Source organism: Chroicocephalus ridibundus, chromosome 8 (genome assembly GCF_963924245.1).
Source record: "Chroicocephalus ridibundus chromosome 8, bChrRid1.1, whole genome shotgun sequence".
NCBI lineage: Eukaryota > Metazoa > Chordata > Aves > Charadriiformes > Laridae > Chroicocephalus > Chroicocephalus ridibundus.
In genome coordinates this window covers 21,401,071-21,414,760 of record NC_086291.1, presented here as the reverse complement: position 1 = coordinate 21,414,760, position 13,690 = coordinate 21,401,071, and the positions used below count along the sequence as shown (strand labels likewise).

The 13,690-nt window shown below is 37.7% G+C and overlaps 1 protein-coding gene across 4 annotated transcripts in view; it reads right to left on the bottom strand.

The window, feature by feature from the left end:
• Window positions 1–2,021: 2,021 nt before the first annotated feature.
• Window positions 2,022–13,690, bottom strand: part of PLPPR4 (phospholipid phosphatase related 4) — a 33,789-nt gene continuing 22,120 nt past the window's right edge. For 3 of the 4 annotated variants that reach the window (XM_063343888.1, XM_063343890.1, XM_063343892.1), the window contains 3 exons: window positions 8,847–8,904; window positions 7,389–7,562; window positions 2,022–5,392 (listed from right to left, as the gene is read on the bottom strand). In XM_063343888.1, the coding sequence (XP_063199958.1) occupies window positions 4,055–5,392; window positions 7,389–7,562; window positions 8,847–8,904 (1,570 nt within the window). In that variant the 3' untranslated portion in view covers window positions 2,022–4,054. The remainder of the gene's footprint in view (window positions 5,393–7,388; window positions 7,563–8,846; window positions 8,905–13,690) is intronic. The other variant, XM_063343889.1, reaches the window with a different exon arrangement.

The window sequence follows — 13,690 nt, the reverse complement described above, 5'->3', positions numbered from 1 at the left end:
TGATGTTACCCTGTTTCAGGGTGTTTCAAGACAGGCTTGGGGACAGTGTTTGCTCTTAGATACCTTGTGCGGCTTCTAGATAAGACAGTGTTTTTACAGCTTGCTGCTACGCGTAACATTTTTCGCTGTTGCCAGCAAAGGGTGTATATCACCTGATGAGTCCTGCATCCTAACTTCTTCCCTTGGGGAGAGCCCTTCCTCTCAGGTTTGCTCCTGACATCTGCCCTGTTCTCATTCGCAAATCCAAGGTAAGCCTCACCGTGTCCGGCACCTCTACCCAAAACTAGCAAGGTGGTTTAGAGGCATTAGGGGCTTAGCAATGCAGCTGGTCCTGCAGAATGATCTAGCAGATGTGTCCTCACATGGCCTAAAGTTCCCAGTTCACTTACTTTCTTTTTTTTATTAAATGATTTTTGGATAGAGACAAGCTTGTTTGGACACTGTTCCTCACAACTTCTTACAACAATGCAAAGTTCTGAAGTTTCCCACTGATGACCAGATCTACATGTCATGAGATACGTAATACTGAAAAATAACTTGGGGTGAATGAGACTTTGATTGACTACAGAGATGACTGAACATTAATGAGGAATTTTATCTTTATTTTCATGATGTTAGCACAATAAACTCACACAGTAGCATTGATCTGTACTTATTTAACAAAATACATTTATAGCAATTTACAAATTATTTTCCATTTGAAAACATTGCATAACATTTTATTAAACACAATACTTTATATAGAGAATTCTCATTTAAAAACATATTTTATTTTGAGTATTTTCTTTTCTCAGTAAAGCACAGCCTAACAAAGAAATTCGTGCCTGTTAGCAAGTAAGAAAATCAGAACACTAAGAAGATGTCACCTGTCAATTTATTTGATTAATTTTAAATTAAGGTATCAGTGGAATGTAAACAAAGAGTAATTTTACAAAAGGCTCCTTATCAAATATACATGCAGAGGTCTGAGTTCCAATGTATATATTATTACATTTCTGCTCTCTAACGTAATATAATTTGATAAGCCATTATTAAAAACAGTAGCCTTTGGCACTTTTAGTAAAAAAGAATATATCAATATTTATGTAAAGAACACAATTTCAATGATTACACAAGAGCTTTAAAATCTTTTGTTAAGAAATAGGAAACCTTAGGAAAAATATCACACTGCACTTGAAATAGTGCAGCAAGTTTTAGAGTAATAAAAGCAACACATATGCCAATATATATCTGACTAAAACCAAGGAATAAAGAACAAACACTCCCACCAGGAATCCTGCTGTTTCCAAAACAGCTAAATTGCCAGAGGGAACATTTTCTAATCTTTGCTTTATTGCCATTATTTCCCATTTCAATTTTCCATTATTTCCAGGTTCATCTACTTATGTTCTTTTCCCCTGCACTTACAAACTAACAAATGATTGCATCTTATTTCCCTGCATTGATAGGCCAACAGTGATCGTGTCTTACCCATTCCTTTAAAGCTAATCCTACCTGCTTTATCATGTACCTAGACTAAACTAAATCCAAAGGGTTTTGTTCATGACAATCCAAGTGTTTGTAATTCCTAGGAACCTTGTACAAAATTTTATACTAAATACTAATTTGATACTAAAGGACTAAAGATTCATCGTTTTAAAAAGAAAAAAAAAACAAATCCTGACTTGTAAATACTAGTCTGTGAACATATTTCTAAAAAATTACTTTTTTTTTCCCCTGGCATCTATGATTATTTTTCCCAGCTAATGTGCCTTAAAGTGTGGCTTCAACATACTGTGCTTTTAATATACACAATATGCTGCAGCCCTACTGGTTAGCTTCTTACGTGTAACCTGCAAAATACTTCCTCCCAATCATCAAATGTATGATGGGGTCTTCTTCTATGACTAGCAGGAATAGTGTGGTCATTTCCTTAAAGACCAACACTTTTCCACAGCACTGGGTGATGGGCAGGTGAGGGAAGCATCGCTTGACCAAGTTGGCTGACAGCACTCAGCGAAGCCTGGAGCACCTGTACAACTGGGAAAGTATATAAAGCTTTCCATTGACTCTCAATCCCTTCTTCTATACCGATTAGCAAACACAATCCTCATACTTCTGAAAATTACTTAGGATTGGGATTGGGGTTGGGTTTGGGATTTTGTTTTGGTTTTGAGATTTTTGTGGACTTTATCTTTTTGGTCTCTGTGTGTGTTGTGCTATTTATTTTCTTGAGATGGGATGATTCTTCCTTCTGCCTCCTACTTGGCTGGGGTAGGGTGGGCTTTTCCTCAGAGTTCTCTGGGGTAGCGTCTGTAGACAGGTTCTGACTATTTAGCATTTATCTGGTTCTCTGATACCCTAAATCAGAAGAGAACTTAGAGCAAAACACTTCTTTCAAGAAGCCAGAGAGCAGACCTGATCTGCTACTACTTATTCCCTAGCAAGGGAACTGGGAGGTGTCTGATAGTAGTTCTCTTTCAGGTGGACATAATCTAGGAGAGAATGAGGAGCTGCACTGGGCAAGCACTGCCCCTGACTTCTTTCATGGTTTAAGTTATTTAAGTCAGAGCCAAATGTAATGAGGCATTTCTTCTAGCATGCCCAGGACATGCTATGCTTATTCCTTGCAGAGCTTATCCTTTCAACAATTATTGGCAATGGAGATTTTTAGCAGGCAAGTTCTTTCGTTATATTTGAAGCTCAATTTACTAAAATAATCCATTTTCTCTCAGGTGCAGAAACCCTCCATATTCTTAAGTGGCAGTGGTGGGAAAAATATAATGCTTAAGAAGGCTCTGGAGGGTGTCTCGAGGGAGGTGAACAGTAGTAGCGTCACAATGCAACACCCATTCAGTGATTCTGCAATACCAAGGCATTCCATTTTGAAAGCAAAGCATAAATCCCCTAAATGATGGTGACTGGGGTGAAACTTCTGACTGTTCTTGTGGCATGCTTAGCAAGTGAGGTGAATCTAAGTGTGAGCTATGACATTAATTACTGTCTCCTTGGAAGCTGGTCAGGAAAGTGGCTGTTTATTTTTATTTACTCATGGCTCACCTTTCAGTTGTTCATTTCAATGGCCAGTCCGGCCCAAACCACGACACATTTGCACATCTAGCAGTTATTGGTGTCCTGCATTATATGGTTAAAAACTAATAGAAAAATGGAAAGGTTGCTGAAGGACATAATAAGAGGTTTAAAAATGTAAAATCTGAGTTACTTGTAGTACTTTAAAAGACCCCTTAAAAAACATAATTTAAAACAATCTACAAGTTAGCCCACTAAGAAGCAGCCTCTTCATTAGTAGCACCTGTTCTTAAACAAAAGTTGAGCAGTAGCAGCAAAACTATTCAAAATAGATAGTTATTCCATTCTAATGGAATGTCACCCACACAATTTTTGTTGCAGTAGACATCTTAAAGAACTACACAAAACCTTTGCAATCTTTGAATGTGACAGATCCACTATAACAAAGCTGTAAATATTTCCTACGCTAAATGAATGCAGCCAGCATCATCATAGTATTAGCAATATTACTTTTAAAGTAACTGCACATCAATTATGTCATGTGTTTGCAGAGTCTTAATAAGTATGCAATTTTTCAAAACATCTAAAGTTATCATCAGCACCATCCTGTATTAAAGATTTGGTGCAAATTCTGCAAAGGTGAATATATACCACTGATACAGCCTTTGCTGTGAAAAATTCAGTTGATTTTGGACACAAATATAAATAAAATAAAAGGTTGGCACATTCAGGAAATTAAGTGTCTGTGTTCAAGACTGTTGTTTTGATTGACATCATCACCCTCAGATAAACGTTTTGAGTCTGAAGAAACAAGTTGCATGAAAATGTTTCACATTAGTTAGGTTCTGGCATTGTGCTTTTCCCTCCACCACATGCTTTTCACAGGCTCATGCACATTGCACATCAGTAGTGTTCAACAACAGTTGGGCTGCTGGTCAATAATTTGGCACATCAAAGGTAAATATCAGCTCAAACCAAAGACAGCAGAACCTGTGTCAAGATGTGTTTACTTTGTGGTGGTACGGACCAGCTGATATGTCTCCTCTCATTCCTTGTACGCTCGCGTGGGGGATGTGCCTTTATAGAAGATGTTTCTGGTGTTCTCTGGACTGCTCCCTCTCTCAGGGATTAAAATGATGTTACCTTTTCTTCGAAGTGTTGAGTCCCGGCTAGAAGAAATGGACAGAGTCTCAGAGCCAATCTCACTTCCCTCCACTGGCGTGACTCTTATCGTAGTGATTCCATGATGGTGATGCTCAGTGTTATCTATGTTGCTCCTTTTCCTGTCACCCGACCCATAACTGTCTTTTAATGAGTCACAGCTCTCAGAGTCTCTGTTAAGATCATTTAGCTCATATGTCTGACGAAGGGTGACTTTTTCAGGACCTTTCCATTTCCATGACCCACTTCCTTCACCTTCTGATGGCATCTGAATTACAGGTCTGTTATTTTCTGGATGGGCTTCAACTCTGACAATGCTACTTGGCTCATGGTCTGTCAAGGTTTTGTATCTGATGGCTCCTGTACAGGTGACTGTGCTTCCTTCTGAACCCTTTGGACTGCCCTGAAGCACTCCTTGCTGCTTAGACATGGCTATTACTTGCATGATTCTTGGCTGGCTATTACTTCTACATGCAACACTCTTCTCAGCAGCTTTCAACCATTTAGCTCTAGCTGAACTACTTTTGGGTGATGTGTTCACGTTCTCCTGAGTCTCTTCAGGAATATGCACTAGCTGGGATGAGCCAGGACGTGACTGAATGGAGACCCTTGGCCCACCAGTAAGACCTGAGTTGTTACAACCTGGTACACTGCCAGGTTGAATTTTCAGGTATTGGCTAGTTGGGCCATGATGATCACCATTTACACCCACTCTGGAGGGTTCTGAGCTTGACCTCATTTCAATAGCCCTTGGTGGTGACTGGCCAGATTCAGTCTCTATTACTTGCAGTGACAACTTTCGACTTTCATTCTTGTTCTTCCACTGGGAAAGCAGCTGTTTGGAACGGGCGGAATCCATTGATGCGTGTATTGTTGCATTTCGTCTTGCTGGATCTTCCAAGGATGGCGTGTTGACTCTTGGCAAAGTGTTGCTGAAAGTAACCATATTTTCCTTTCCCATTGGGCTTCGTGGTGTTATTATTTCTACATCAGCATTTGCCCTCTTGATATTCGTCAGAGACCCGGAATCTCTGTGGTTTCTGTTCAGGATACTTTCTGTACGGTGAGAGACAATGCCATCACTGCTGCTACCATTTTTACCTGGCAGGATTCTGTTGGCATCTTGACTGAGGTCTGTCAAAGACCTTAGAGGTTCTCTGTGAAAATTTGGGTGAAACACATTCTCGTCACTTGGTAAGAAGTTTCCCACAGCATACAGGCCCTGATATTTGAACAGAAGCATCAACAATCAGTTATGTAAAAAAGATACATTTTAAAGTATTTTAATTATATTCTTCTGCCTTTAAATAAATATTGAGCAATAGAATTAGTCCATCTTAACTGACAAGGTATGCTCACTTTCCTTTCTTCACCAGTATATCCTTATTCAAAATTCTGTCCTCAGTCTGGTACATCTAGATGCGTATGAAGTAGCCTCAGTAGGATAACTAGGGCACATAGTTCATGGCAATAAATAGTTGAGGAGATTTAGTCTCCCGTTTTCTTCATTTTATAAAGCAACAGATACTGCTGAAGAAAGAAAGTTTTGTTATGAAAATAACAAAATAAATGTTTGCAGTCTTCTAGGCAAAGCTATTTTACAGCTACACTACTGTCTTCTCTGATTTACTGAATCTTGTTACAGCTTGAATTGTTCTCTGCCCTGTGATTCTGCCCTTTCTACTGCATAATAACTGTGTAATACAATATCTACATGATAGACCAATTTATCACCTTTAAATCAATTGCTTTCCAAGCTGTGCAGAACCATAACAAGATTCAGTTATACAACATTTTCTTATTCAGCAGACTCACTGTAAAATGCTGTCATTTTAAAAAGACTCCACTGAGAGAGAATATTCCATGAAAGGGTCAAATGCCTGACTCAATCACTTAGGTTACTTGTTCTTTACACTCCTTTCAGAGTTATTTGTAGTTTCACATTATTTCCTCTGCCCTCCCTCTTACTGGTGTGTAGTTTTCAGGGCAGATTTACTGACTACTGGGCATCCAGGACAATGTACTCTCTGATATATGCTGTCATGCAACAGTATATGGAGAAGACTTAACACAGAACATACTTGTTGTGGATTTCAAACATAGGAACAACAGCTCCATTTATGAGAGTCTACAACAGCTTAATCATTTGAAATAATATTCTGAACAGAGTGCCTTTCTGTTCACAGTGCAATCATACAAACTGACTTTAGTAGCTCATGGGGTTTCTATTATTTACCCTGGTTGCTGTTTCTTCTGCCACTGTGAAAGCCATTTTTCCCCCAGTCACCTTTGTAGACCATTTGCATGTACCTTAGATTATCTTATCACAGATAAAAGGGGGATAGGATATGAACTTATTTTAGTATTATACTGAAATTCATCATTGACTTCTTGGGGGTCAAAAACATCCCACAGGCTGTTAAGACTCTTTTGTTCACCTGCCCACACTGGAGCAAAAACATTGTCAGTAGAAGTTCCTGATTGCTCGCAGGCATCTGGGTTGACACTGTGCTGCACAGCTAGGGCAGCAACAGTCATGCTGGAGACATACTGAGAGCAGTAAGCAAAAGCAAATGCTTGATGAGTTTCCTACTGACAGTTACAAACAGGCCTATCCTACATACTCCCTTGCAGGACCCTTTCAAGGTGCTCCATCTGTCTCAACCCAGTACAGAGGAAAAGCATAGGAATAACCTGGCTTGGGCATCCTATTTCCCCTGCATAATTTCCCCAAGAGCTCCAAAGAATCACAAGGGTGTAATATTGCCTTTGACTTCTTGCAAGTTCAGCAATTTACTCATCTGAGTTGCTGCATATTAATTCAACCATTTTTTTGAGATCATAAAGCTAACATTGGTAATATAAACTGAGGCTGGCAACAAATACCAATTAATCCAATATTTTTCTTGTGTTATGCTTGTAAGTGTAGAGTGGAAAAGATGAGTATCTTTAAGTATTTAATGAAGCACATAATGTTAGAGCTGTTTCTGTATACTTTGTGCCTGTTATGGCACTTTAAATTGAAATACATATTTGCTTTTTCCTGTTTATTTTTAAAGTGATTACCCCTAACATCATCATTTTCAACACATTTTGGCTATATTTTTAATTATGGTATGTGACCATGATGAAAGGTTTTAATAAAAAATACCAGTACTCTTATTATAGTCTTATCAGTTGTATTTACTAAAACTTAACTATATGAATATCATATTTACCAAATAGAGAGCAATTCCTCCTCCTATGAGAAAGCCACAGTAAACATCGACTGGATGATTCTTATACTGGGTGATACGTGTCAGACCACATATAATTCCACAGATGATAAAAGCAAAGACTAAGAGTGGTTTCAGAAGTTTTGAGGAGTCTGTTAATGTAGAATTGAAGTACATCTTGAAAAAAGAAAGAAATGAAAAAGCAGTTGAAGAAACTTAAATTTACCTAAGAGGATATTAATTTCTGGCATGCAATGTTTCTTTCACACATAGATCACTATTACACAGTGATACTGCAAATAATCAGGTTAACTTTAATTTACACCCCTGTTAAAATTTGCTCACTTACTCTAGGAAGATCTGAAATCACAAGGAATGGATTTCCAAAAACATAGGCAGTGTTGCTTGTTGACATCAATTAGGATAAGGATTTTACACCTAAATACTGTTCACAGTCAGAGCCGAAATGTTCTGTAAATGTGACTAAGGAGCCATGGCTTCTGAAACACAGAAGCCAGATGTCATGCCAGATGAAAGCAATAACCTGTTCTAATAAAAGCTACCACCAGATGCTTTAGAGATCTATTTCTCAGCTGGGGGCCACGATGTCAGGGAGGTCACAAAAATTAAGTGGAGGTGGTTCATCAGTATTATTCCAAATTTTGGCCTTTCCCTCAGCAGAATAAATAATGGCAAGCTCCCAGTACATGCACAATTCCATTATCTAGTTTGATTAACTGGTTGTTATTGATGTTTTCCTCTGATTTTTACAGCATGAGTGATGGAATTGCTTTTTTTTTTTTTTAAACTTCAAGTAATTAGTCACTCATGCAAACATTGTAGCCCATACTGAAGAAATGTCATTGGTCAGATGTGGAAAATCATCTGTGATTGCTGCAGCATGTCCTACAATCCCCTGCTAGTTACTGATGGTTTTTATTCACTTGCTTTGCAGTAGCACCTTGGAGGCCTCTGGGAGTGATTTTGCCAGTTCATCCATGTTGCAATTCTATGGAGGTCAAATGAAACTACATCACATAAATGTATAAATGTTTGTTCCTTAATGCCTTAAGTTTAAAAGCAGCAAGTCAAGCAAAGACAGCAATAAAGAAAAAGCACAACACAAAAAGGTTAATTTGGATGGTAAGTTAAAATATCACCCTGTAAGACACATAAGCATTGCAGTTTATATGTGAATAATATGAGGCATCAAATATAATTTAACATTACACTTTTTGTTGCTTCTTAACAAAGGATGTGAAGCAGCTGAATCTTTTCTGTACTTTTAATAGAGCTGGTTTTATTGTAGCTGTTAGTAGTTTTATTTTGCTTTCAGACTGGGAGGATAAAAACTTACATCCATCCAGGACATCCAGGCAACATATCACTTTACAATATACAGCAAATGACTTTCTGACTTTTGTCTTGTATAAATGAATATGAAGAGAGTTGGTTACTCACCGAAATGTACACTGCTGCAAAGGCTGCCAGGGTGGCATGTTGAGAAGGGAATGACTTTCTGCCAAGGAAGGAGACTCAAATTATGCTTCTCAGTTCAAATACACTATGCTAGTGTTCACTTGAAAAAAACACTGGGTGGTACAGTCATTTTCAGCTTATACTTCCTAAGCAATATCTGATGCATCAGTAACACTAAATTTATAATTTTATTTTCTATAATCTGGAGAAAGGACCAATGTTAATGAGATGCCTTTGCTTTGAAGTAAATATTTAGCATGAAATTTCTTTTGTGTACTAAGAGAGCAGTGGGAATGAGATAAAGACTGAATGCTGATTGAGAGAAATACCTATATGTTTATTTCTATAAATAAATGTCCATAATAACTTTCAGTAAGTACCTAATTATACCACTTATAGTGTTATTTAGTGCATTAACCTTGATCTTATGATTATTCTCCCTGACTTCAGTTGGACTCTTTACAAAGTAAGGATACATACACTTTGATAATCAGGCCCTAACTTCAGCAACTGAATTGATCATCTTTCTGCTCATGCTTTATTGCTCTAAAAATGGGGGGATGACAGCGTGACTTTCTTCTCAGAGGGAGGCAAGCTACATCTTTATTTGCTATATCTTCACATTTATTTTTAAATTTCATCACTTTATAACATGATAGGAGTGCATGGAGCATAAGAACACGGAGAGGGCATTTTAAGAGTTACCGGGCCCCTTCCTGAAGCCCAGAACAACAGGGTAAAGGAAAATATGTCCAAACTGTGTGAGACAACAGGCAGTATCAGGTCTGTTCTTGAAATTGCTAAGGGCCTTCTACTCCCATTGAAAACCTGAAGACTTGGATGATGTGGATTGGTCTTAAGTCAGAAAGACTTAAGATACAAATACTTAAGATACAAATACAGAAATACAGATACAAAAATTAAAAGCAACAGCTTAGCTTCTACTTCCCTGACCAAGAAAAGGAGGGTTTGTGTAAGTAGCAGCTACACAGAACCATCGCAAGGCCCTCTAACATTTTAACGTTATTCTTTTTATTGACCCATTTCAGTCCTCTAAGAACAACAAAAGAAAAATGATGGGAACATGAAGAAGACATTTTTACACAACAGAGGCAAAAGCTTAGTTCAGTGGATTCTGTAACACCTGTTCCATGGCAGACATCTAGTTCATAGCTTGTAACAACCCTATAAAACTTCTATGACCTCTGAGGTCTAGAAGTGAGTAAGATGCAGTGAAGATACATAGCAGTTTATATCAGTACTTTTATCTCCTTAAAATGGCGTGGACATGTAATGTAATGTGCTGGCTGTCTTGGTGAAGGAGGGTATGTCTATCTTGCAGCCATTTCACCTGAGAAAGCTCATCTTGGGATAAATACTTGAACAATCATTTAGCTTCACAGATGGGTCTTGCCACCCTAACTGGGCTCCATGTTTTCCTAGCAGCACCTGGTTTAGTTAGTTTAAAATAGCAAAGACTAAAACGTAGTCCTTTAGCTTCAGACAAAGACATTTTTCTACAAAGCAGCAGAGTCTACTTTCTAAACTTCTTTGCTATGCATTTTGCCTTGTCCATTCTAAATAATTCATTGGCAATTAAATGTGAGCATGTAGTTCTCACTACATGCCACACTGCTGACCTGAATTTGAGCCCATGGCTCCAGCAGGTTCATGACTCTGGCCAAGATGAAATCAGCGTGATTCCTTGTTCCTTTCTAAAGACAGACCTAAATTATTCTTCTTTTTATTTTCTTTTTTTTTTTTTTTTCCCCTGAACAAACCTTTCACAATTAGTATCCCTGGGGAATAAGGTCAGGGTTGAGGACAGGAGGATAAAGACATGAAAAAAATGTAAATGTTTATAATGGCTAATCAGCTCCTTTACCGTGTGCAAGTTTTAGTGGAAGCATAAATCTACTTACAGTCTCTGTGGAGCTAATATGTAGATTTGAGTCTATGAACTTTAGAACCACTCAGAACTTAACCTTAATTTGATGGCATTTTTGTAGTATATAAGGTGTGTCACTATGCTACAGTCAATTATTTTTTCTTTATTTTCTATTCATATGCTTTCAGGACAAGCACAGCATGTTACAGACTAAATGCGCTCTATGTACTCTCTAATGGTGGTGCTGCTTTTGTTCCTCTATTTGTTATCTTTTAATCTAAAATGAGAATAATTCAAGCTAAAAATCTGTAGCCTTTTTGTATGTCTCTGTATTGAAAAGGTGAACAAAGATCTCAAACAAAACATGGCCTGAACTCAGATGATGACAGTGTATCACTCTAAATGCTCATGCATGAGGAAGTGTAGAGGGGGAAAAATGATGAGAAAGAGTGATACCGAGACAGAGTCATACTGAGTCAGAACATCAGAAATGATAGAGAACTAACTGGAGATCTGAATAGAAATGACTGAAAAGGCTCTTTGAAGATAAATAGAGGAAGAGATGGACAAAGGAAACTACTGGATATTTGGCTATTTTGCAGAAAATGATTTCATATAATCAGCTGGATAATTATGTGTTCTTCTCTATCCTTTTCATAGGGGAGTCTACAGGCAAATTTCTGGAGCCAAAGTTTCTGGAAAGCACAAATAAAAAATGACGGCAATCTCAGAAGAACAAGTCCCTTACAAGCTGGAATTATTGAAGTCAAATTAACCTCCTGGGCTGGAGAAGTTATACTGTAAGTCCTACAGTAGATGACTGAAGGATGTATTGAACCCGGAGCAAGTGCTCTTCACTTTGGTAAAGTTGAGACAGGTGTAAGGAAGCAACAATTTAATAAAGGAAAAATGCAATAAAATTGAATTAAGGAGAAACTGAGGGTGGTGCCAGAATATTATAGATCACCAAATGTATCCTCTATGATGGGAATAAATTTGAGATATCAATATATGGTCATCTTCCTAAAGAAACAGAAACACTCAAAAAGGGACTGCTTTGTCTTAATATGTTGTAACTAGTTTTGCTGGTTTTTGGAAGTGACGATATTTAAATTTAGGAGTGATCAGCTTTTTTTGACTGTCTACAGGCAGTCAATTCAGAGCAGCAGGCATCACATTTGAGATAATAATGAAATGAATGAGATGTAATAATGAAAATGTTTCTGCCTGCTCGCGTGTAAAGCTACACTGATTTCCCTGGGACACCATGTAGGTGCGTCACACTGCTTGCAAGCATCAGGCTTCAATAGCAATATCCCAGTAACAGCAAATGGTTTTGGGAAAAGAGACAGTGAGGTGAAGGCTTACATAGTAATTCTGGTTATGCCTTTCACCAAAATTATTGTCACCAAATTATTTGGGCCAAATAGAGCTACAATCCTTCATTCCAGCTCCGGATCATGCCCACCTATATAAATTGAAAAGATATGGCAAATCAATCAATGTTAATTATGATTCTTATCCCACTAGACATATTTAAGACCAAATATATCAAATAATTGCAGGTCTTTAAACATCAGTGAAATTGGTTTGTCCCAGTGAAGAGAGACAGATTCTGAGATATGCTGGAAGATACTTACAAAGGGATTGATTTCATGATTCCCAACTGTGTCGACTATTGAAACAAATGGAAAAGCAAAGAAACTGGGGGAGAGGTGCCTTAATATATAGACAGAACATTTCAGTAATATCCATGTGACAAAAATGTAATGCCACGAAGCATAAAGTTAAAACAGAAGCTAGCATCTGGGGCTGCATACAGAACAAGAAAGGAGTGCAAAGCTTTAATGAAGTATATGTGACAGAAGTAACACAGCTTCATGTCTACTAATCAGGTACACAGAAAAAATATGCAGCTGAGTCAGAGACAGAAACTGTCGGCATTTCAAGCATTCTGTAATTTTCCTGTAACTTTTCTGGAGAGTAGGAGATTTAAAAAAGCAACAAAATTTTGAAGGACTGCAAAATATTCAAATATTCAATGACTAACAGGCAATAAAGGTTAACCTAGTGTGGAAAAGATATGGAAGACTACTATTGTATTCAGTGAAGAGCTTCGTGATTTCTCAGTAGTGTAGTGCTTATATTTAGGACACTTCATACTAATGAAGTCCTTGAACTAATGAGTAGCAGATGTATTGGAACAGTACAACTTACTGACTTACACCTTCCAATTCCTTGTTTAAATCTATGACCTGTCATCAGTAACGGAATTATGACTATTTTATCACTTCTAGCTTGTTTAAAATAAGATACATAGTCTGGTTTATATCTTGACTGACATGCATGTCCAAAACTTGCTACTATAAACAATATTAATTTCTGTCCTGGGTATCTATGTAGAAAGGCTAAAGACTAAATGATCATGGAGGATAAAACACCAGTTAGAAATACCATAAAAGAAAAGGCATGTGTTTGGGAACACACAGATTTGCTCCGTTGTGGTCTTTCCTCTAAAAAGGGATTTTTTCAATGCTGTCAATATAAAAAACTTAATCAACTAGAGAAACAGCAAACAAATAAACTCCTCCAACAAATCCCAAAACCAAACCTCACAAACTAAGACCAAAATGCCAGAACAGTAATGTATGTTATACTGGGTCTCAGATAAAGTACTCGGGTGACTTGTTCCGCTGCCTGTTATGGGGAACTTACCCAGATCCCACTGGGAAAAGCAGCAGAAGCTATACATATTAGTAACTGTATAGGAAATTGCCTCCTTTGATGGAGGGAAAATAACTAGCTACTAACTGTGCTTCCGAATCGGACAGTCTTCCAAAGTCCACTGTTGGCCTAGTATCTTTATACAGAAAACTGAATATCACTAAAAAGACACTTAATGTTGTCACCTTTACTACAAAAAAACTGTCAAAACTCA